This window comes from Oncorhynchus mykiss, chromosome 2 (genome assembly GCF_057628025.1).
Source record: "Oncorhynchus mykiss isolate SJ-2025 chromosome 2, ASM5762802v1, whole genome shotgun sequence".
Taxonomy (NCBI): Eukaryota; Metazoa; Chordata; class Actinopteri; order Salmoniformes; family Salmonidae; genus Oncorhynchus; species Oncorhynchus mykiss.
This window is the reverse complement of record NC_143023.1, coordinates 68,903,447-68,926,743: the sequence shown is the minus strand read 5'-3', so window position 1 is coordinate 68,926,743 and position 23,297 is coordinate 68,903,447. Positions and strand designations below refer to the sequence as shown.

Below are 23,297 nucleotides of genomic sequence, written 5' to 3'. Positions count from 1 at the left end.
AATGTCATGAAATTGTGTGATTGTGAATAAATGGCCGCGTGGCTGTTGAGCACATGGAGTAAGTTTTAAGCCTAAGGTGCTGAATGTGGAGTATGGTGCGATATCTGTGCCAACAAATTGTTTTGAATTCTATAATTTTGAATTTGTATTAGGATACTGAATTAGAATGAAATATTTAGGGCAGTGTAGTCGGGGATGAGATTATTATTTGGGAGAGTTATGGCGCAGTGCATGGAAAGTGAAAGTAAAACCTGACAATTTGCGCCTGCAAGGTGGAGCTGGAGACGACCATATGGACATTGCGCAATTGATCAATATTCTCTCGTTTTGGAGTTCTGGGCCAAAGAAAGTGAGGCTTCAGGGATTTTCCCAAATTCGCGTTCGCCTAAAACGGGGGTTTTACTCTGGGTGTTGCTGCGCGCAGGTCATCTATTAAAGATGACATTGTTTCAATATCACTGACCAGTCACGCACGCGTGGTTTCCCAGCCTTGTAAGTAAGTCGTTTGTGTGAACCATGTGTGCTTTTGGTCGCTGCTGCTGATGGTCATTCTGAAGATCACAGAGTGTTGAAGTTGCGAGTTTATGTGGAGTTACTGCTGGGATTGTGCAGGTGAATATGGAAGTGATATTTGTAATGTCTTGAGCAAATATTGGATGTGTTATGTATTGCTGCGCTTAGCCAACTTCAGTTATATGGCCTTATAAGAAATGCTATTATTTAATATGGACGCTGGTGCCGAAGGTGCTGTTTTGATATTGTAGGCTATATGGTTAAATAATGAAGACCCTTGGGATCCATAGGATATATATACATGCTATTTGCCAGTGTTGGCTATGCCTACTCTATTTGCTATGCATTTTATTGTCATATAATTGTCATATAACATATGTCCATACATGTGATATATGTAAGTTATGTTTGGGGCACTGTCCTCTACTTTTCTCCAAGTTACAGCTGTAATGTGTGATTTAATGTTCTTGTCAATTTTGTCATAAGTTTCTGTATTTTTTTTGGAACTGATCATGGAAATTCACGTGAATGAATGATCACATCATTCACACCCCATTCACATTTGTCATGCCTCCAGATGTGAGAATTCCTGAATTCAAAGGTATTTTGGATTCACATGTGAAGTGGAGTCATTAAAACTCGTTTTTCAACCACTTTCAACCACTCAAATTTACTGTTAACAAACTGTAGTTTTGGTAAGTTGGTTAGGACATCTGCTTTGTGCTTGACACAAGTAATTTATCCAACAATTGTTTACAAACAGATTATTTCACTTATAATTCACTGTATCACAATTCCAGTGGGTCAGAAGTTTACATACACTAAGTTGACTGTGCCTTTAAACAGCTTGGAAAATTCCAGAAAATTATGTCATGGCTTTAGATAGCTTCCTATAGGCTAATTGACACCATTTGAGTCAATTGGAAGTGTACCTGTGGATGTATTTCAAGGCCTACCTTCAAACTCAGTGCCTCTTTGCTTGACATGATGGGAAAATCAAAAGAAATCAGCCAAGAAGTCTGGTTCATCCTTGGACCACTTTCATCTGTACAAACAATTGTACGCAAGTATAAACACCATGGGACCACGCAGCCATCATACCACTCAGGAAGAAGATGCATTCAGTCTCCTAGAGATGAATGTACTTTTGTGCAAAAAGTGCAAATCAATCCCAGAACAACAGCAAAGGACCTTGTGAGGATGCTGGAGGACACGGGTACATAAGTATCTATATCCACAGTAAAACAAGTCTTATATTGACATAACCTGAAAGGCCTCTCAGCAAGGAAGAAGCCACTGCTCTGAAACCACCATAAAAAGCCAGACTACAGTTTGCAACTGCACATGGGGATTGTACTTTTTTGGAGAAATGTCCTCTGGTCTGATGAAACAAAAATAGAACTGTTTGGCCATAATGACCATCGTTATGTTTGGAGGAAAAAGGGGGGTGCTCGCAAGCCGAAGAATACCATCCCAACCGTGAAGCACAGGGGTGGCAACATCATGTTGTAGGGGTGCTTTGCTGCAGGAGGGACTGGTGCACTTCACAAAATAGATGGCATCATGATCACAAAATAGATGGCATCATGAGGGAGGAAAAATATGTGGATATATTGAAGCAACATCTCAAGACATCAGTTAAATCTTGGTCGCAAATGGGTCTTCCAAATGAACATTCACCCCAAGCATACTACCAAAGTTGTTGCAAAATGGCTTAAGGACAACAAAGTCAAGATATTGGAGTGGCCATCACTAAGCCCTGACCTCAATCCTATAGAAAATGTGTGAGCAGAACTGAATAAGCGTGTTCGAGCAAGGAGGCCTACAAACCTGACTCAGTTACACCAGCTCTGTCAGGAGGAATGGGCCAAAATTCACCCAACTTGTTGTGGGAAGCTTGTGGAAGGCTACCTGAAACATTTGACCCAAGTTAAACAATTTATAGGCAAATGCTACCAAATACTAATTGAGTGTATGTAAACTTCTGATCCACTGGGAATGTGATGAAAGAAATACAAGCTGAAATAAATTATTCTCTCTACTATTATTTTGACATTTCACATTCTTAAAATAAATGAGTGATCCTAACTGACCTAAGACATGGAATTTTTACTAGCATTAAATGTCAGGAATTGTGAAAAACTGAGTTTAAATGTATTTGGCAAAGGTGTATGTAAACTTCCGACTTCAACTGTATATATACAGTATCAGTCAAAAGTTTGGACACCTTCTCATTCAAGGATTTTTCTTTATTTTTACTATTTTCTACATTCTAGAATAATGAACACATAAAATGACAAAATAACACATATGGAATCATGTAGTAACCCAAAAAGTGTTAAACAAATCAAAATATATTTTATATTTGAGATTCTTCAAATAGCCACCCTTTGTTTTGATGACAGCTTTGCACACTCTTGGCATTCTCTCATCCAGTTTCACCTGGAATGCTTTTCCAGCAGTCTTGACGGAGTTCCCACATATGCTTAGCACTTGTTGGCTGCATTTCCTTCACCCTGCGGTCCAACTTGAACTCTGAAGAATTTATTTGGGCTGCAATTTCTGAGGCTGCTAACTATAATGAACTTATCCTCTGCAGCAGAGGTAACTCTGGGTCTTCCTTTCCTGTGGCAGTCCTCATGAGAGCCAGTTTCATCATAGTGCTTGATGGTTTTTGCGACTGCACTTGAAGAAACTTTCAAAGTTCTTGAAATCTTCCGTATTAACTGACTTTCATGTCAGTCATAATGGACTGTTGTTTCTCTTTGCTTATTTGAGCTGTTCTTGCCATAATATGGACTTGGTCTTTTACCAAATAGAGCTCTTCTGTATACCACCTCTACAACACAACTGATTGGCTCAATGCATTAAGAAGGACAGAAATTCCACAAATGAACTTTTAACAAAGCACGCCTGTTAAAATTGAAACGCTTTCTAGATGACTACCTCATGAAGATGTTTGAGAGAATGCCAAGAGTGTGCAAAGCTGTCATCAAGGCAAAGGGTGGCTGTGAAGAATCTAAAATGTTAAATATATTTTGATTTGTTTGACAGTTTTTTGGTTACTACATAATTCCATATATGTCATTTCATAGTTTTGATGTCTTTACTATTATTCTACAATGTAGAAAATTGTAAAAATAAAGAAAAACCCTTGAATGAGTAGGTGTGTCCAAACATTTGACTGGTACTATAAAAACATTTAATAAAAATGTCAATGATTTTACTGAGTTAGTTAATATAAGGAAATCAGTCAATTGAAATACATAAATTAGGCCCTAATCTATGGATTTCACATGACTGGGCAGGGGCGAAGCCATGGGTGGGCCTGGTAGGGCAAAGGCCCACCCACTGGGGAGCCAGGCCCAGCCAATCAGAATGAGTTTTTTCCCACATAAGGGATTTGTTACAGACAGAAATACTCCTCAGTTTCATCAGCTGTCTGGGTGGCTGGTCTCAGATGATCCCGCAGATGACGAAGCCGGATGTGGAGGTCCTGGGCTGGCATGGTTACATGGTTGGACTTACTGCCAAATTCTGTAAAACAACTTTTGGGGCAGCTTATGGTAGAGAAATTAACATTAATTTCTCTGCCAACAGCACTGGTGGACATTCCCACAGTCAGTATGCCAATTGCACACTCCCTTAAAACTTGAGACATCTGTGGCATTGTGTTGTGTGACAAAATTGCACATTTTAGAGTGGCCTTGTATTGTCCCCAGCACAAGGTGCACCTTTGTAATGATCATGTCATTTAATCAACTTCTTGAAATGCCAAACCTGTCAGGTGGATGGATTATGTTGGCAAATGAGAACTGCTCATTTAACAGGGATGTAAACAAGTTTGTGCCAAGATTTGAGAGAAATACTATTTTTGTGCGCATGGCATCTTTTATTTCAGCTCATGAAACATGGGACCAACACATTACATGTTGCATTTATATTTTTGTTCAGTGCGTATATGTGTATATATATATATACAGTGCCTTGCGAAAGTATTCGGCCCCCTTGAACTTTGCGACCTTTTGCCACATTTCAGGCTTCAAACATAAAGATATAAAACTGTATTTTTTTGTGAAGAATCAACAACAAGTGGGACACAATCATGAAGTGGAACGACATTTATTGGATATTTCAAACTTTTTTAACAAATCAAAAACTGAAAAATTGGGCGTGCAAAATTATTCAGCCCCTTTACTTTCAGTGCAGCAAACTCTCTCCAGAAGTTCAGTGAGGATCTCTGAATGATCCAATGTTGACCTAAATGACTAATGATGATAAATACAATCCACCTGTGTGTAATCAAGTCTCCGTATAAATGCACCTGCACTGTGATAGTCTCAGAGGTCCGTTAAAAGCGCAGAGAGCATCATGAAGAACAAGGAACACACCAGGCAGGTCCGAGATACTGTTGTGAAGAAGTTTAAAGCCGGATTTGGATACAAAAAGATTTCCCAAGCTTTAAACATCCCAAGGAGCACTGTGCAAGCGATAATATTGAAATGGAAGGAGTATCAGACCACTGCAAATCTACCAAGACCTGGCCGTCCCTCTAAACTTTCAGCTCATACAAGGAGAAGACTGATCAGAGATGCAGCCAAGAGGCCCATGATAACTCTGGATGAACTGCAGAGATCTACAGCTGAGGTGGGAGACTCTGTCCATAGGACAACAATCAGTCGTATATTGCACAAATCTGGCCTTTATGGAAGAGTGGCAAGAAGAAAGCCATTTCTTAAAGATATCCATAAAAAGTGTCGTTTAAAGTTTGCCACAAGCCACCTGGGAGACACACCTAACATGTGGAAGAAGGTGCTCTGGTCAGATGAAACCAAAATTGAACTTTTTGGCAACAATGCAAGACGTTATGTTTGGTGTAATAGCAACACAGCTCATCACCCTGACCACACCATCCCCACTGTCAAACATGGTGGTGGCAGCATCATGGTTTGGGCCTGCTTTTCTTCAGCAGGGACAGGGAAGATGGTTAAAATTGATGGGAAGATGGATGGAGCCAAATACAGGACCATTCTGGAAGAAAACCTGATGGAGTCTGCAAAAGACCTGAGACTGGGACGGAGATTTGTCTTCCAACAAGACAATGATCCAAAACATAAAGCAAAATCTACAATGGAATGGTTCAAAAATAAACATATCCAGGTGTTAGAATGGCCAAGTCAAAGTCCAGACCTGAATCCAATCGAGAATCTGTGGAAAGAACTGAAAACTGCTGTTCACAAATGCTCTCCATCCAACCTCACTGAGCTCGAGCTGTTTTGCAAGGAGGAATGGGAAAAAATGTCAGTCTCTCGATGTGCAAAACTGATAGAGACATACCCCAAGCGACTTACAGCTGTAATCGCAGCAAAAGGTGGCGCTACAAAGTATTAACTTAAGGGGGCTGAATAATTTTGCACGCCCAATTTTTCAGTTTTTGATTTGTTAAAAAAGTTTGAAATATCCAATAAATGTCGTTCCACTTCATGATTGTGTCCCACTTGTTGTTGATTCTTCACAAAAAAATACAGTTTTATATCTTTATGTTTGAAGCCTGAAATGTGGCAAAAGGTCGCAAAGTTCAAGGGGGCCGAATACTTTCGCAAGGCACTGTATATATATACTGTATTTATATATACTGTATTTATATTTATACATACAGTCGTGGCCAAAAGTTTTGAGAATGACACAAATATAAATTTTCACAAAGTCTGCTGCCTCAGTTTGTATGACGGCAATTTGCATATACTCTAGAATGTTATGAAGAGTGATCAGATGAATTGCAATTAATTGCAAAGTCCCTCTTTGCCATGCAAATGAACTGAATCCCCCAAAAACATTTCCACTGCATTTCAGCCCTGCCACAAGAGGACCAGCTGACATCATGTCAGTGATTCTCTCATTAACACAGGTGTGAGTGTTGACGAGGACAAGGCTGGAAATCACTATGTCATGCTGATTGGAAGCTTCAAAAGGCTTGAAATAATTGATCTTCCTCTGTCAACCATGGTTGCCTGCAAGGAAACACGTGCCATCATCATTTATTTGCACAAAAAGGGCTTCACAGGCAAGGATATTGCTGCCAGTAAGATTGCACCTAAATCAATCATTTATCGGATCCTCAGGAACTTCAAGGAGAGCGGTTCAATTGTTGTGAAGAAGGCTTCAAGAAAGTCCAGCAAGCTCCAGGACCGTCTCCTAAAGTTGATTCAGCTGCGGGATCGGGGCACCATTAGTACAGAGCTTGCTCAGGAATGGCAGCAGGCAGGTGTGAGTGCATCTGCATGCACAGTGAGGTGAAGACTTTTGGAGGATGGCCTGGTGTCAAGAAGGGAAGCAAAGAAGCCACTTATCTCCAGGAAAAACATCAGGGACAGACTGATATTCTGCAAAAGGTACAGGGATTGGACTGCTGAGGACTGGGATAAAGTCATTTTCTCTGATGAATTGCCTTTTCGATTGTTTGGGGCATCCGGAAAAATGCTTGTCTGGAGAAGACAAGGTGAGCGCTACCATCAGTCCTGTGTCATGCCAACATTAAAGCATCATGAGACCATTCATGTGTGGGGTTGCTTCTCAGCCAAGGGAGTGGGTTCACTCACAATTTTTTCTAAGAACACAGCCATGAATAAAGAATGGTTCCAACACATCCTCCGAGAGCAACTTCTCCCAACCATCCAGGAACAGTTTGGTGATGAACAATGCCTTTTCCAGCATGATGGAGCACCTTGCCATAAGGCAAAAGTGATAACTAAGTGGCTCAGGGAACAAAACATTGATATTTTGGGTCCATGGCCAGGAAACTCCCCAGAGCTTAATCCCATTGAGAACTTGTGGTCAATCCTCAAGAGGCGGGTGGACAAACAAAAACCCACAAATTCTGACAAAATCCAAGCATTGATTATGCAAGAATGGGCTGCCATCAGTCAGGATGTGGCCCAGAAGTTAATTGACAGCATGCCAGGGTGGATTGCAGAAGTCTTGAAAAAGAAGGGTCAACACTGCAAATATTAACTCTTTGCATCAACTTCATGTAATTGTCAATAAAAGCCTTTGACACTTATGAAATGCTTGTAATTATACTTCAGTATTCCATAGTAACATCTGACAAAAATATCTAAAGACACTGAAACAGCAAACTTTGTGAAAATTGATATTTGTGTCATTTTCAAAACTTTTGGCCATATACACTACATGACCAAATGTATGTGGACACCTGCTCGTCGAACATTTAATTCCAAAATCATGGGCATTAAAATGGAGTTGTCCCCCCCCCCCCCCCTTTGCTGCTATAATAGCATCCACTCTTCTGGGAAGACTTTCCACTATGTGTTGGAACATTGCTGTGGGGACTTGCTTTCATTCAGCCACAAGAACATTGGTGAGGTCAGTCACTGATGTTGGGAGATTAGGCCTGGCTCACAGTCTGCGTTCCAATTCATCCCAAAGGTGTTCGATGGGGTTGAGGTCAGGGCTCTGTGCAGCCCAGTCCCATTCTTCCACACCGATCTCGACAAACAATTTCTGTATGGACCTCACTTTGTGCACGGGGCATTGTCACACTGAAACAGGAAAGGGCCTTCCCCAAACTGTTACCACAAAGTTGGAAACACAGAATCGTCAAGGATGTCATTTTCTGCTGTAGCATGAAGATTTCCCTTCACTGGAACTAAAGGGGCCTAAACCGAACCATGAAATACAGCCCCAGAACATTATTCCTCCTCCACCAAACTTCACAGTTGGCACTATGCAGTCGAGCAGGTAGCTTTCTACTGACATCCGCCAAACCCAGATTCACCGTTGGACTGCTAGATGATGAAGTGTGATTCATCACTCCAGTGAACATGTTTCCACTGCTCTAGAGTCCAGTGGAGGCAAGCTTCACACCACTCCCGCCGGCGCTTGGTGATTTTAGGCTTGTGTGCGGCTGATCAGCCATGGAAAGCCATTTCATGAAGCTCCCGACGAACAGTTCTTGTGCTGACGTTGCTTCCAAAAGCAGTTTGGAACTTGGTAGTGAGTGTTGCACCTGAGGACAGACGATATTTACGCTCTTCAGCACTCGGCGGTCTCGTTCTGTGAGCTTGTGCGGCACCGACTGAGCCGTTGTTGCTCCAAGACATTTCTACTTCACAATAACAGCACTTACAGTTGACCGGGGCAGCTCTAGCAGGGCAGAAATTTGATGAACTGACTTGATGGAAAGGTGGCAGCATGGTGCCACGTTGAAGGTCACTGAGGTCTTCAGTAAGGCCATTCTACTGCCAATGTTTGTCTATGGAGATTGTATGGCTGTGCGCTCAATTTTATACACCTTTCAGCAATGGGTGTGGCTGAAATAGCCTAATCCACTAATTTGAAAGGGTGTCCACGATATAGCCGTCTGTAGCGCTGGCAAAAAAAAATGTTTTGCCCCCACCCCCAAACATCTTCCCGCAGCTTTGTCTATGCGCCGGTTTTATCAATACTGCGTTTCAAAATTCAAACTTCTCCTTTTGACATTAAGTGGTTGGTGGCCGTCGATGTACACATACGTCTGTCATCAAATGTCAACGTATACTGTACATTGATTATTTCCTGTTCTTTCAACGTGACAAGGGTTTTGTGGTGTTTATAGCTATTCAGAACAAATCTGATTGAAACCAGTGAAGACAGTCAATGTTGAACTGTTAAAAATGCCTGTCTGTGTTGCTGTTACAGGCTAACAAGGAGCGAGAAGGACCTTGTGGTGCTCTGGAAAAGTGTGTGATCTGAGTCGGAGGCCTCCAGCGTGTTTAAACGGGCATAAATTGGAGTATGGTCCGGTCAACAGCCTGGCTCCTGGGAGCTCTATTGGGTAAGAGAAGTCCTGTGGTGCTTGTGTGAAGAATTGGAGGGCTTGCAGACGTCACTCTAACCTACAGCAAGTGCCCTGGGAACTACGTGTCAGGCCAAATGCTAGATATTTGACATATTGTGGGGATGTAGTGGTGTGGGATCAGAACTGAGATTATGTGTACCAGTAGATTATGAATGTTATTCCTGGTTTCTTGAATAATTTTTGTTTGTGTTGCAATGGGCTGGGTGAGGCCCCATCACTTCAGCCACTTATACACCTACTGAGCGCTAAGAGGACCCTTAATAGTGTGAAGAAATACATCTGTCAGTAGAGACCGTTGGGAGTTTATAGTACCAGCAACTGAGCCCCAGTTGTCTTTGGAGAGTGGTAATAAATCGAATGATGCATACCTTTTCCCATTGGGCACCCTGGTTTGCATACCATATGTTAGTAAAATAAAATTAATCACACTGACATTCTTGTATATTCTACAAAGGGTTTAATGGACCACAGATGTTTCAGACAATAGACCTTCATCACAGTTTACACAAAGTTTGTTCTGCTATGGAGAAACCCCTAAAGGGTTTTTGTAAAAGAGATCAATGCCCCCCCCCCCCCCCCTTAAACTGAAGAACTGTAACCATGACTCATCATAGACAAACAATGTATATTTCAGAGAGCTCAAGCTAGAAAGTGTATAGGGGATTGACAGTAGAAGACATCATAGGTCTGATCAGTTCCTATCTCAGATTGAAAGAGAGATAACAAAAAAAAGTATTGCGTAGGTCTGGTTTCTGTTCCAAAAAAGCTGTTAAACCGATGTATCTAACCACGTCCTGTAACAGAGAGAAAGAAATACACACACTTGACAAAAAAATGAGAGGAAGAACGTGTATTGAAGGCAAGAGAGGGGGGTAGGGTAAGTGAGATATCTGATATTTGAGCCCCTGACTGTAGACTGAGTGCAGTGAGGTACATTCCTAGGTCTTTGTGAAGAGTGCTGTGAGGTCTTGGGGATTTTGCTGACTCGGAGTCACTATACAATCATCTACATCTAAGCCATCGGCCACAGGATCTAACCACACAGTGGTCCACAACAGACTGGCTTTGGACTGCATGCCACCACTGCTATGAAACTGTGCTGTTCAGAGTTAGTTACTCCTGAGAAAAAATACCCTTTTGTCAAAATAGGTACTACTGTCTCAGACTGCATTTGGACCACAGGACCAAAATGCTGTTTTCAAACATAATAGCAAAAATGTACCACTGACCATGAATGTATTGGATGTCTCCTGCACTTGACCACATGCAGATTAAGGTGAAAGCGTTTTAGAGGAGATTATTGTTGTGTTTAATCAGTATTGTAATCTGGCTCAGCTGGGGCTTTCTCTTAGATTGGTGGATTCTCAGTGAGATGATGAGTCTGATGGAAAGAAGAGGTCATGGTTCATCATAATTCATTTTAGCAAAGCAACCACAAAGGTCTAGCTAGGAGCTATGGTCTGGCTTTGCACTGTGACAGTCTCAACATCTTTGCTCAGTTCTCACCACAATTATACCACTTCAATACTGCTACGACACTGTTTTAGAATATTTAACTGCGTCAGTGAGTGACATGTTATATGATATCATATGTATGTTGTGCCCCCTGTAGGTTTGATATGTGTACTACCTCTTGTTTTGATGACACCCAGAACTGCCCAGTGCACGTCTTTGAAGACATTGGAAAACAAACTCATAGGCAGAAGACGTAACATGGTAAGAAGGGGACAGGATATATCGAGACAGTTACAACATGTTTGGAATATTAATGAAATTAGGCAAGACTAGTGTGTGGATCACACACAGTAGTCTTGACAGTTGATATATGTGGAGATTACATTAAAGGTGGTATTTTTCTACAAACACAATCTGACACCAACATTTTTCCTGTCTTTTTAACAGAAACACAATTTACCCATTAATTACACCATCAGAGTTCACTATGAGGAGGTCTTCAAACTCAGCAATATCAGCAAGCTGGTGAGTCCCTCCCTTTGTTTTCTTATCATTACCACTGATCTAACTTAAAACATGGAAAAAATCTACTTGTCACACCACCCACTCACTCACCCTTCGTCTACATTCCTTCCTTATTCTCCCTCCTTTATCTTTACTCTTATCACTACATCAGTCTCCTAGCAACCAATTCCATAGTCCAAGTCGATATTCACGTAATAATAGGGAATTCTCCTCGACCACGCACACAAATTGGGGAAAACAAAAACATTTTCCCTTTCACACCCCTTGTAAAAGAGCCAACTTTGTCGTTGATTTTCTTGTCATACAGAAAAGGGGTAATCTAGGTAACCACACCTTGTTTTCCCCACGGGCAGGCGCTCTATCCTATGATGTACATAAACCACAGAGTTTCGTGAGAATTCCCGGGAACGCTTGTGAAACAGACCAGGCCGGGGTTTGAGAAGTACCCTAAGTTGTTGATTTTCTCAATGTAAAGACACAACCTAGATTTGAGCCTATGTCTTAAGTAGTTGAACATGTGAGACCACCGTTAGACCCGATGACGTGTTTCTACACATGAGCTTAGCTAGCTAAAAGCCAATTTATGCTTGATCTGTACATTTGGTGGGAGGCTCCTTGTGGAGGGTGTGACGCAATTTCGAAGCCTCCGGAGGCATGCAGAGGCCAAATTGAGCTCTCTACCGCATCGCCGTGCACCCCCCAAATGTTGTAACAATGCTGATGCCTCTGTATAGCTCCGCATTGAAATTATTGGTTGACAGTAGTTGGCCGTGGGAGATTCTGTATAAACACAAACTCACTTCCTTGACAAATTCAGTTCTGTGCTGCTCCACCAAGTGCAAGAAATATGAATGCCCTGACTTCTGCAGAGGCCATATCACTGTAAATACTACACGGCCAATGCAGATGTCAGATTGACCATGCAGCGCCTTTTAGCTAGCCATGACATTGCCTACAAGTGTGATCAGGGATATCTATTGGAGAAGCAGTTTCAGCATATCATCATCCAGTACTGTCTTTGTATACACCCTGGATTGCTGATGCTATGTATTGGCCATTGATATTAGCACTCCCCAGTAGGAGCAGTCCTCCATGGGAATGAAAGGAATTCTACAGTATTTGAATCAAGGACAAAATGACATGTATTTAACAATGTTTTTGTTGTAGTGGGGACAGTGACATTAGTCATCTAAAAACATTTAACTTGAAGGAAAATATTTTATGTTTAGCTCACATAATATAATTTAAAAGTGTGCAAAAACTAATGTACACATTAATAAATGCATTTCTATAGCTTCTAAAATATTTTGTACAACGGTGAGAGAGTGTCAAGATGGAGGCACGGTGTCTTCAACACAGCACCCCCTATCAGTCATCTAGTGTATATATAAATCATTGGTTCTATCTAATACAGTACCAACTGGGACTATGAGCAGTAGCACTTAAGAGCTCCTCCTTAAATATATATTTTTGTTACATTATTTTGTTATACAGTACCAGTCAAAAGTTTGGACACACCTACTTATTCAAGGGTTTGTCTTTATTTTTACTATTTTCCACATTGTATAGTAATTGTGAAGAAATCAACAATATGAAATAACACATGGAAACATGTAGTAACCAAAAAGTGTTAAACAAATCAAAATATATATTAGATTTTAGATTCTTCAAAGTAGCCACACGTTTCCTTGATGACAACTTTACACACTATTAGTGAAATGATCTACAGGTGCATCATGTAATAAGTGCTTTCATCAAGAGGCACATGCACATCATTCTAGAGCAGAGTGCATTGTAATAAAGAGGTCACCATGGAGATTAAAATGGCTGCATTCTCCAAGCATTGTTTCAGAAACCTTGCCATCACCATAGAAATAAGAATGAGTAGAACGGGCTTGGAACCTCTTACCCTGGCAATTTGACTGGTATGGGTACACTCGCAATGGCTTCCTTGTGTTATGATGTAATAATTTCCATGGTAATGTAGAATGTTCATTCAAATGATGCTAACTGATGTGGCTCATGCAATGGAATGTATTTTTTGTAATGTAATTTAAGTTGATTCAACAAATTGATGGGTACATTTCCTGCTTTTACTTCCTGCCTGTACTTCCTGCTTTGGGTACACTCGCAATGGCCGCCAGTCCACCCATTATGCCATCATTGACTTGAATGGGGACGCCCATTCTATTTATTCTTATTTCTATGGCCATCATGTATAGACCCAGATGGTATTAGATAGAATGTCGCAATCCTGCCTGTGGGGAAAACAACATGTGGTTACCACATTGGCTCACAGCAAAAACTTGAACTTTTTCAAATGCAATTTTCTTGCTTGTTTTTGTCATTTACAATTCTACATTTAAGAAAAGTACAACATCCAACATTGGCTGCTCCCTAGCGTTCTCACTACTTAGAAAAACGTAATATTGTAGGGATTCCCTCATGCTTCTTTTCATGACTATACTAGCAGCCACTTGAGTGAGTGAGTGCAAGCTGGCTACCGACCAACAACACAAACAAACGGACTATACAGCTATAAGTAGTGAGTGGTGTTACAAACGAACTGTACTAAACATGTTAAATGTCTTACCTGGGATTAAATGTTTTCCACAAACCTAGCTACAGTGCCTTGCGAAAGTATTCGGCCCCCTTGAACTTTGCGACCTTTTGCCACATTTCAGACTTCAAACATAAAGATATACAACTGTATTTTTTTTGTGAAGAATCAACAACAAGTGGGACACAATCATGAAGTGGAACGACATTTATTGGATATTTCAAACTTTTTTAACAAATCAAAAACTGAAAAATTGGGCGTGCAAAATTATTCAGCCCCCTTAAGTTAATAATTTGTAGCGCCACCTTTTGCTGCGATTACAGCTGTAAGTCGCTTGGGGTATGTCTCTATCAGTTTTGCACATCGAGAGACTGAAATTTTTTCCCATTCCTCCTTGCAAAACAGCTCGAGCTCAGTGAGGTTGGATGGAGAGCATTTGTGAACAGCAGTTTTCAGTTCTTTCCACAGATTCTCGATTGGATTCAGGTCTGGACTTTGACTTGGCCATTCTAACACCTGGATATGTTTATTTTTGAACCATTCCATTGTAGATTTTGCTTTATGTTTTGGATCATTGTCTTGTTGGAAGACAAATCTCCGTCCCAGTCTCAGGTCTTTTGCAGACTCCATCAGGTTTTCTTCCAGAATGGTCCTGTATTTGGCTCCATCCATCTTCCCATCAATTTTAACCATCTTCCCTGTCCCTGCTGAAGAAAAGCAGGCCCAAACCATGATGCTGCCACCACCATGTTTGACAGTGGGGATGGTGTGTTCAGCTGTGTTGCTTTTACGCCAAACATAATGTTTTGCATTGTTGCCAAAAAGTTCAATTTTGGTTTCATCTGACCAGAGCACCTTCTTCCACATGTTTGGTGTGTCTCCCAGGTGGCTTGTGTCAAACTTTAAACGACACTTTTTATGGATATCTTTAAGAAATGGCTTTCTTCTTGCCACTCTTCCATAAAGGCCAGATTTGTGCAATATACGACTGATTGTTGTCCTATGGACAGAGTCTCCCACCTCAGCTGTAGATCTCTGCAGTTCATCCAGAGTGATCATGGGCCTCTTGGCTGCATCTCTGATCAGTCTTCTCCTTGTATGAGCTGAAAGTTTAGAGGGACGGTCAGGTCTTGGTAGATTTGCAGTGGTCTGATACTCCTTCCATTTCAATATTATCGCTTGCACAGTGCTCCTTGGGATGTTTAAAGCTTGGGAAATCTTTTGTATCCAAATCCAGCTTTAAACTTCTTCACAACAGTATCTCGGACCTGCCTGGTGTGTTCCTTGTTCTTCATGATGCTCTCTGCGATTTTAACGGACCTCTGAGACTATCACAGTGCAGGTGCATTTATACGGAGACTTGATTACACACAGGTGGATTGTATTTATCATCATTAGTCATTTAGGTCAACATTGGATCATTCAGAGATCCTCACTGAACTTCTGGAGAGAGTTTGCTGCACTGAAAGTAAAGGGGCTGAATAATTTTGCACGTCCAATTTTTCCGTTTTTGATTTGTTAAAAAAGTTTGAAATATCCAATAAATGTCGTTCCACTTCATGATTGTGTCCCACTTGTTGTTGATTCTTCACAAAAAAATACAGTTTTATATCTTTATGTTTGAAGCCTGAAATGTGGCAAAAGGTCGCAAAGTTCAAGGGGGCCGAATACTTTCGCAAGGCACTGTACATGTAGCCTATTTCCCACTCTCCCAAGACATAGCCTGAAGCCACAGGGCTCTTCTCGCAGGCTCTATTTCCCTACGTGGGAGCATTGCGATACGTAGGTGGATATTTTTGACCTGGTTACATGTACATTGAACAACACAGCAGCTTTTCGGCATGTTTTGTTATTTCTGTATAACAAAAAAACAACGACAACGTTGTTGGGGGTCAATAGAATTTGTGGCCGTGGTCGAAAGGGGAATTTCTTATTACGTGAATACTGACTGAGGCTATCCTAAAAATGTTACAAGTGAGCCAGGAAAAATAAATTGCTATGAGACTCTGAGGGCAGACTTCATCCTAAAAGCGAGCAAGGAAATAAAAGGAGACCTCCTGTTCTACATGGATGATCCTAATGCTTGGCACACAGCTCTCCACAAGACCAACAATTAACTTAAAATGTCAGAAAGTACCACTATCTTATAGAGGAGGAGATCAGCCTGGTGCTTTGGCATACGGATGAGATCCGTGAGCTGCAGTGTGCATTGAACAATGTTGAGGAGGACAACCAGGCTCTCAGGGTGGAAGTGTGCAGACTTAGAGAGGAACTGTCCAGCACAGTCAGCACTAGCCACATGCAGAACCTGCAGAAGGTGTGCAGACTTAGAGAGGAACTGTCCAGCACAGTCAGCACTAGCCACATGCAGAACCTGCAGAAGGAGCTACATGAGCTAAGGCAGGAATTCCTCAGCCACAACAATCCACTCTACAAAGAGTTACACAAACTCAGGACCAAGGCAACAGCTGAATCATAACCCACCAACCAAGCAACCAACATAACCAACCAATGCACCAACCCAGCTGACCCCCTCCACCCGTCTCATCCCTGTAGTTACTCACATCACTCCTGCCATCCTCCAAAGACATTATATTAATGATGGACTCCAATGGAAAGTTTATATTGGAGAATACACTTTTCCCAAATAAAAGGGTAGCAAAGTTATGGCGCCCCACAACAGAGAGAGCTATGGCGCTCTTGACTGTGTCCCAGCTTGGCTTCCCCAGCCATATCATCATGACCTGCGTACCCAACAGGAGAGGGTGGCCACATCACTAAGGGGAGTGATAGAGAGGGCCTCCACCATCTTCCCCCTTGCGAAGATCGTAATATCTACCCTGCTCCAGAAGAGTTTTCATTCACATCATCAGCCCTCATATGTAGAGAGTTTGAAGCTTCGCACCCCCACAACCTCTCTCTCAGGCTAGTTTTGGTTACCCTCCCTACTCTCATCTACAGGACTGGCCTTGGACACTACTGCCCCCCATGGCAGCTCCAACCTTGCAACAGGAGCCACACCAAGGCCTCCTGTGCACACCCAGAATGGAGCATTGGCAGCCACTCTGGTTCCCTGCAGCAGCTGAACTCCTTTGGCGGAGTTGACAAATAGCTGTAGATGACCCTATGTCTGTTAGCTCTTATGGGAATGAGCTGAATACCCTCTTTGACTTTAAGTCTCGCAGGGGGTTTGGGCAAATGCACGTTAAGAAAATGGACACAGGGCTGAGTGACGCAGCGGTGTAATGCACTGGATCGCAGTGCTAAAAGCGTCACTACAGACTTGGGTTCGATCCCAGGCTGTATCACAACTGGTCGTGATCGGGAGTGCCACACGGCGGCACACAATTGGCCCAACGTCATCTGGCTTAGGGGAGGATTTGGCTGGGGGGGCTTTACTTGGCTCATCACGCTCTAGCGACTCCTTGTGGCGGGTCGGGTGCCTGCAGGCTGACCTCGGTCATCAGTTGAACGGTGTTTCCTCCGACACATTGGTCCGGCTGGCTTCCTGGTTAAGCGGGCAGGTGTTAAGAAGCATGGTTTGGCGGGTCATGTTTCAGAGGACGCATGAAGCTGATCTTCACCTCCCGAGCCCGTTGGGGAGTTGCAGCGATGAGACAAGATAGAACTTGTGGAGAAAAAGGGGGGTAAAATAAAAATAATAATGATAAAATGGACACAATTTAAATTTGGGTACAGTACTCGTGTCCTGATGTTCTGGTTCTCTCGGAAACATGGTTAAAGGGTTCTGTCTCTGATAAAGACATTGAAGTAAATGATTATAATGTATTTAGATGTGACAGGTTACAAAAAAGGGGTGGGGGGGTTGCCATTTATGTAAAATTACATTTAATGGCGTCCCAATCTTTAAATATTTCTGTTTCCAAGACATTTTTGCTCCTGGTTGTAGATGTGTCCTTCCCCCCCACCGCTGCCATGGCGGATGCTATTGGTTTTATATCTGAGTGTTTAACACCTTTTATGTCCTCGGAGTTGGTCATTTTAGGGGATTTGAGTCTGAATTGGCTATCCCCGGCCTCAGATCAATTTAAGAGTATGTGCATTGATTTTAATCAGACACAATTCATCTCAAAACCACACGGCTAAATGTGAAAAACCCTGTTAACTCCTCATTGATTGATTTAATTCTTATGTGATGCTTTTAATCATCATTTTATCTCAGCAGGCTTTTTATTTGAGACAAATGGTGGTTTAATTGACCCTGGTCAGACAATCAACTGCTCTTCCCTCTGCCAGACTCTAGCTGACTCGACAGTTATCCCGTCAACTTCTAGTGAATCTTTGTTTTAATTACAACAATTTATTATCAGCGATGTTCGAGATGCCTTGCTTAAGATTGATGTAACAAAAAAAAATCCACTGGGGCTGATATGCTTGATCCATTTTCTCTGCAGCTCTCTGCCCCCCTGATTGCTGAATCATTAACCCATATGATTTATCTAACAATTATATCTGGTACTGGTTTGGAAGGCGCCCCCATGTACTAACCCTTCACAAGGTGGTGACCCTTGTGACCTAAATAATTATCGCTCTATTTCTAAACTTTCTTGATCTAGCTAAAATATTTAGAATCCTTGATTAATTCTCAGCTAAGATCTTATTTTTGAAAACGTATTCTAAATGAACATCAGTCAGGTTTTAGACCAGGTCATAGCACTATGTCTGCTGCATCCGTAGTTATAAATGATGTGCTTAACTGTATGGATAAAAGGCACCATTGTGCTGCCCTCTTCATTGACCTGTCAAAGGCTTTTGATACTGTTGATCACTCACTGCTAATTCAGAGGCTTTCCTCAATTGGCCTAGAACTGGTTTAAAAATGACTTGACAGATAGAACTCAATGTGTATCTACTGATGGTGTTAAATCATGTCTCCTGGATATTACAAAAGGTGTCCTACAGCGATGGATTTTGGATCCTGTACTTTTTACTGTTACATACAATATCGACTTGCTGTAAAAAAAAATATATATATTTTTTACCTGCACTTGTATGCCAATAATACTGTTGCGTATGCTATTGCCCCCACGGTTGATCAGGCTCTGTTTGAACTACAAGTCTGCCTTCATTGTATTACAGAAAAACTTTATTGACCTGAAATTATTAATGAATGCAGATAAAACGAATTATATGTTGTCCTCTAGAGCGCATAAAAATACGTCTTGTTTAAGCATATGTACTTTGGATGGTGTCCATATTTATCGTGTCCCTGCTTACAAATATCTGGGCATCTGGATAGATGACAATGTCTTTTAAAAAGCATATTGATGAGTTAAGAATCTGAGAATAAAAATGGGCTTCTTCTATAGAAATAGGTCCTGCCTCTCGCTAAATAGTAGAAAGCCGACTGTTCAGACAACGATCTTATTGGTCCTAGACTATGGCGACATCATCTAAATGAACGGACCTGCCACTTCATTAAAGCCGTTAGATGCAGTTTCTCATAGCACACTGAGCTTTATTACAGGTAACAATGTCAGTACTCACCACAACATTCTCTACCAGAAAGTTGGTTGGCCTTCTTTGATGTCACGTAGGTTGTTACATTGCTATGTTTTCATTTATAAAGCCATATTACAAAAAGTCTGGCTGTTCCTAATATCTTTACTAAACTTTAGACATATGACTTACCACACCCGGTCTCAGGTATAGTTAACTCTGGAAGTTCCTTTGGTTTTTAGTGAGTTAGGTAAATCAGCTTTTAGTTTTCTTAAACCTTATTTGTGGAACAATCTTTACAAATTCTTAAATGTGATGTTTTGGTGCCTCTAGGGAAGTTCAGAAAGCTGATTGAGGACCTTATTAATGATGAATGTGTTTGTTTGTTTGATCCTGTTTTTCTTTCTGCTTGCAGTTTGTATTTATATTTTGAAGTGTGTATTTTCTGGAATTGATTTAATTCAGGGCTCATCTGTAAAATAGACCTTGGGATCAGTATGGCTCCCTGATAGGGGTTAAATAAAACATCACTATCTCTTCCTATCTACCACACTTCTTTCTCTTCTCTTTGTCCGTCCAGAGGGCGAGGGTGGAGGATCTGGAAGACGGGGACCTGCAGGATGTGTGGCTGTTGGTCAACCGGGAGGTGTTGAAGAGGATTCTGAGGGTCTTGCCAGTGAGACACCCCTCCTACAAGTACACCACCGACCTGGAGGATCTCTTCAGGAAGGTCCAGCAGGTGTTCCCACCACAGACTGATGAGGTGTGTAAGACCGGCCATAGTGTCACAATCACTGTTCTACCCATCTCTGTTTAAACAAACGTATCTCATAATGGCCATGTATATTTATCTATCAGAGAGAGCCACCAGAGCGAATAGAGGAGATCTACAAAAGGGTTAAGGAGATTGACTCAAAAGGCTGGAGGTTCGTGACCCCCAAATCTCTGTTGGATAACTGCTATCGGACAATGCACTGTCTCTTCAAAGACTGCTTTTCCAGTGAAGACAGAGAGCAAGACTGTGAGTGCACTTCATTCCCTTACTGTACTTCCTCTCTTCCATTACCTCTGAACTCTGCCCTCTCTAATTCAATTACCCACTGTCCATCAAGATAGTACTTTTCCAGACATGCAGTTTTCATTCATTCCTCCTCTTGTAACATGAGTCTTAACTACTTGTTAAAGTGTGACAGAAGTCAGATGATACACTATATATACACAAAAGTATGTGGACACCCCTTCAAATTTGTGGATTTGGCTTTTTCAGTTTAGCTGTTGCTGACAGGTGTATAAAATTGAGCACACAGCCATGAAATCTCCGTAGACAAACATTGGCAGTAGAATGGCCTTACTGAAGAGCAACATGGCACTGTCATAGGATGCCACCTTTCCAGTTAGTTAGTCAAATGTCTGTCCTGCTAGAGCTGCCCGGTCAACTGTAAGTGCTGTTATTCTGAAGTGGAAACGTCTAGGAGCAACAACGGCTCAGCCGTGAACTGGTAAGCCACACAAGCTCACAGAAAGGGACTGCCGAGTGCTGAAGCGCGTCGTTCGTAAACATCGTCTGTTCTCAGTTGCAACACTCACTACTGAGTTTCAAACTGCCTCTTGATGCAACGTCAGCACAATAACTGTTTGTCGGGAGCTTCATGAAATGGGTTTCCATGGCCGTGCATCCACACAAGCCTGGGATCACCATGCGCAATGCCAAGCATCAGCTGGGGTGGTGTAAAGCTCGCCGCCATTGGACTCTGGCGCAGTGGAAACGCGTTCTCTGGAGTGATGCTTCACCATCTGGCAGTCCGACAGACAAATCTGGGTTTGGTGGATGCCAGGAGAAAGCTACCTTCCCAAATGCATAGTGCCAACTATAAAGTTTTGTGGAGGAATAAGGGTGTGGGGCTATTTTTCATGGTTCAAGCTAGGCCCCTTAGTTCCAGTGAAGGGAAATCTTCATGCTACAGCAGACGATATTCTAGACGATTCTGTGCTTCCAACTTTGTGGCAACAGTTTGGGCAAGGCCCTTTCCTGTTTCAGCATGACAATACCCCCGTGCACAAACGGAGGTCCATACAAAAATGGTTTGTTGAGATCGGTGTGGATAAACTTGACTGGCCTGCACAGAGCCCTGACCTCAACCTCATCTAACACCATATTAATGCTCATTATTTTGGAATAAGATGTTCGATGAGCAGGTGACCACATACTTTTGGACAGAATAAAACAATTAATCAAAGTCCCAAATTGGTAGTGATTTTCCATTAGCATATAACTTATAAACCATCATTTATTCACATTACTTTAATCAAATATTTAAGTTGTTGTGTATATTTGTTTTATTTGATGACTTTATTATTTCATTCCAAGTCATCATCTCGTCTCTATAGAGCCTTTGCAGTCTGACAAAATCACTATTTTAGTAGTTCTTCAAAGTAAATAAGGCGTAGTTGTCTGACTGCTAAATACCAAAAGTTGGCGTTTTCCCCATCAACACAAACCTACTCAACTGGTTTGGCATACTGTACAAGGGCTTGTTGTGTTCATTGCGTCTCTTCAGTGTCTGTAGACACTATGTTCTTATTCAACACTGTTTGAAAAGAGATGGTTGTGCATGCCCAGGTCATACCCATTTAGGTCTGTGCTATAAAAGGACTTGGACATGCCTGTCAATATCTCCTGTTAGCCTATTTATTATTTATTTACACATCCTATATAGGTAAAACATAGCTATGTGTTGCCTGGTTAGATTGGTCAAACAAAGTTTAACCCAGATGGTACTTTGAGTTAATGTAAAGAAAGCTAAGTCATGTCAGACCGTGGGAAAGAGAACATACTGACTGATTTCAACACGATCTTAAAGGGGAAGAGATGCGGTGTTGGCTGCTTTCCACACATCTTGCCAGTCCTCTTACTGTTTTCTTTGTCTTTATGTGCATCATACTGACACATAACATAGAGCCGTAGACATGTTATGTTAGGGCCTGTTATCATGTCTGTATCATGCACTATTCATTTCACAGGTTAATAGCATCAGCACCTCTTAAGGTTGATATTTTCCCTATTTTACAGGGAGATCAGTGGATGTTTTGCGGCTATAGCATATCTGTGAACAAATCAATTGAAGAGTTTCCATATGAAAATATAAGGCAGGAAGGAGTATAAAGCACTCATGTGAGGAACATGAATAATGAATATAAAAACCACGAAGAAAAAACATATAACATAGCAACACAAAAATATAGTGAATAGGTTAAGGGTTAATAGGTTAAGGGCTTACTTCATGGCTAGGAGGTTCAAAGCAGACCCAAAAAAGTTTCATATAGTGTCATGGATTATTAGAAACAGTTGGTATGATTTTATCAGAAATATTTAGATATGATTTTATAATGATTCATCTGTCACTATTTTCTTCCCTCAGATTGTGGCTTACCTCACTGGCGGAAGGGCAGAAAGAGACTACAGTAAACCTGAGAAGGGCGCTATTGTTTTCATATGTATATTTATAATATATTGTCTACTGATGTTAATGTTCTGTGTTTTGATTGCGGGTTCTAGATGTGTTTAGACAGTTGTATGGTATAGGGCAGGTGACTATGCTCAAGCAGAGCGCGAGAGCATTTCTATTTTAATTATTTTATATTTTTTTGCAATCAGGGAACACTTATGGCTGACATAGGTATTAGCAACCGTTGCCCATAAAAGTAAGAACACAAACATAGCCAGCTACTCTCATCTCTGACTGTTTGTCTTTATGAATATTATAGTAAATGTGTTTGTTTAAAAATGTTTTTTCTCTGTTCTGTTTTTTATCAATTGCTTTAAGGTGTTTTGCTGACTTGCAGGCATAGTCAGTGAATTCCAGCCACTCATTTGTTTGGCATTATGCACATCGATGCTGAAATAAAGATATTATTTCTGAAAATCTA

The 23,297-nt window shown here is 41.4% G+C and overlaps 1 protein-coding gene across 3 annotated transcripts; it reads left to right on the top strand.

Moving 5' to 3' along the window:
• Positions 1 to 24: 24 nt before the first annotated feature.
• Positions 25 to 23,297, top strand: il34 (interleukin 34). 3 transcript variants are annotated; one of them, XM_021617980.3, is made up of 7 exons: positions 25 to 612; positions 9,211 to 9,346; positions 10,983 to 11,086; positions 11,273 to 11,350; positions 19,951 to 20,133; positions 20,229 to 20,391; positions 22,790 to 23,297. In XM_021617980.3, the coding sequence occupies exons 2-7, from the start codon at positions 9,307 to 9,309 to the stop codon at positions 22,834 to 22,836; spliced, it is 615 nt and encodes a 204-aa protein (XP_021473655.1). In that variant the 5' UTR covers positions 25 to 612; positions 9,211 to 9,306; the 3' UTR covers positions 22,837 to 23,297.

Excerpts from the sequence above, each read along its gene's own strand:
- il34 (XM_021617980.3), top strand. The coding sequence starts at position 9,307 with ATGGTCCGGTCAACAGCCTGGCTCCTGGGAGCTCTATTGG. Across the intron at positions 11,087-11,272 it reads TAGGCAGAAGACGTAACATG|AAACACAATTTACCCATTAA; the intron begins GTAAGAAGGGGA and ends TCTTTTTAACAG. Across the intron at positions 11,351-19,950 it reads TCAGCAATATCAGCAAGCTG|AGGGCGAGGGTGGAGGATCT; the intron begins GTGAGTCCCTCC and ends TTGTCCGTCCAG.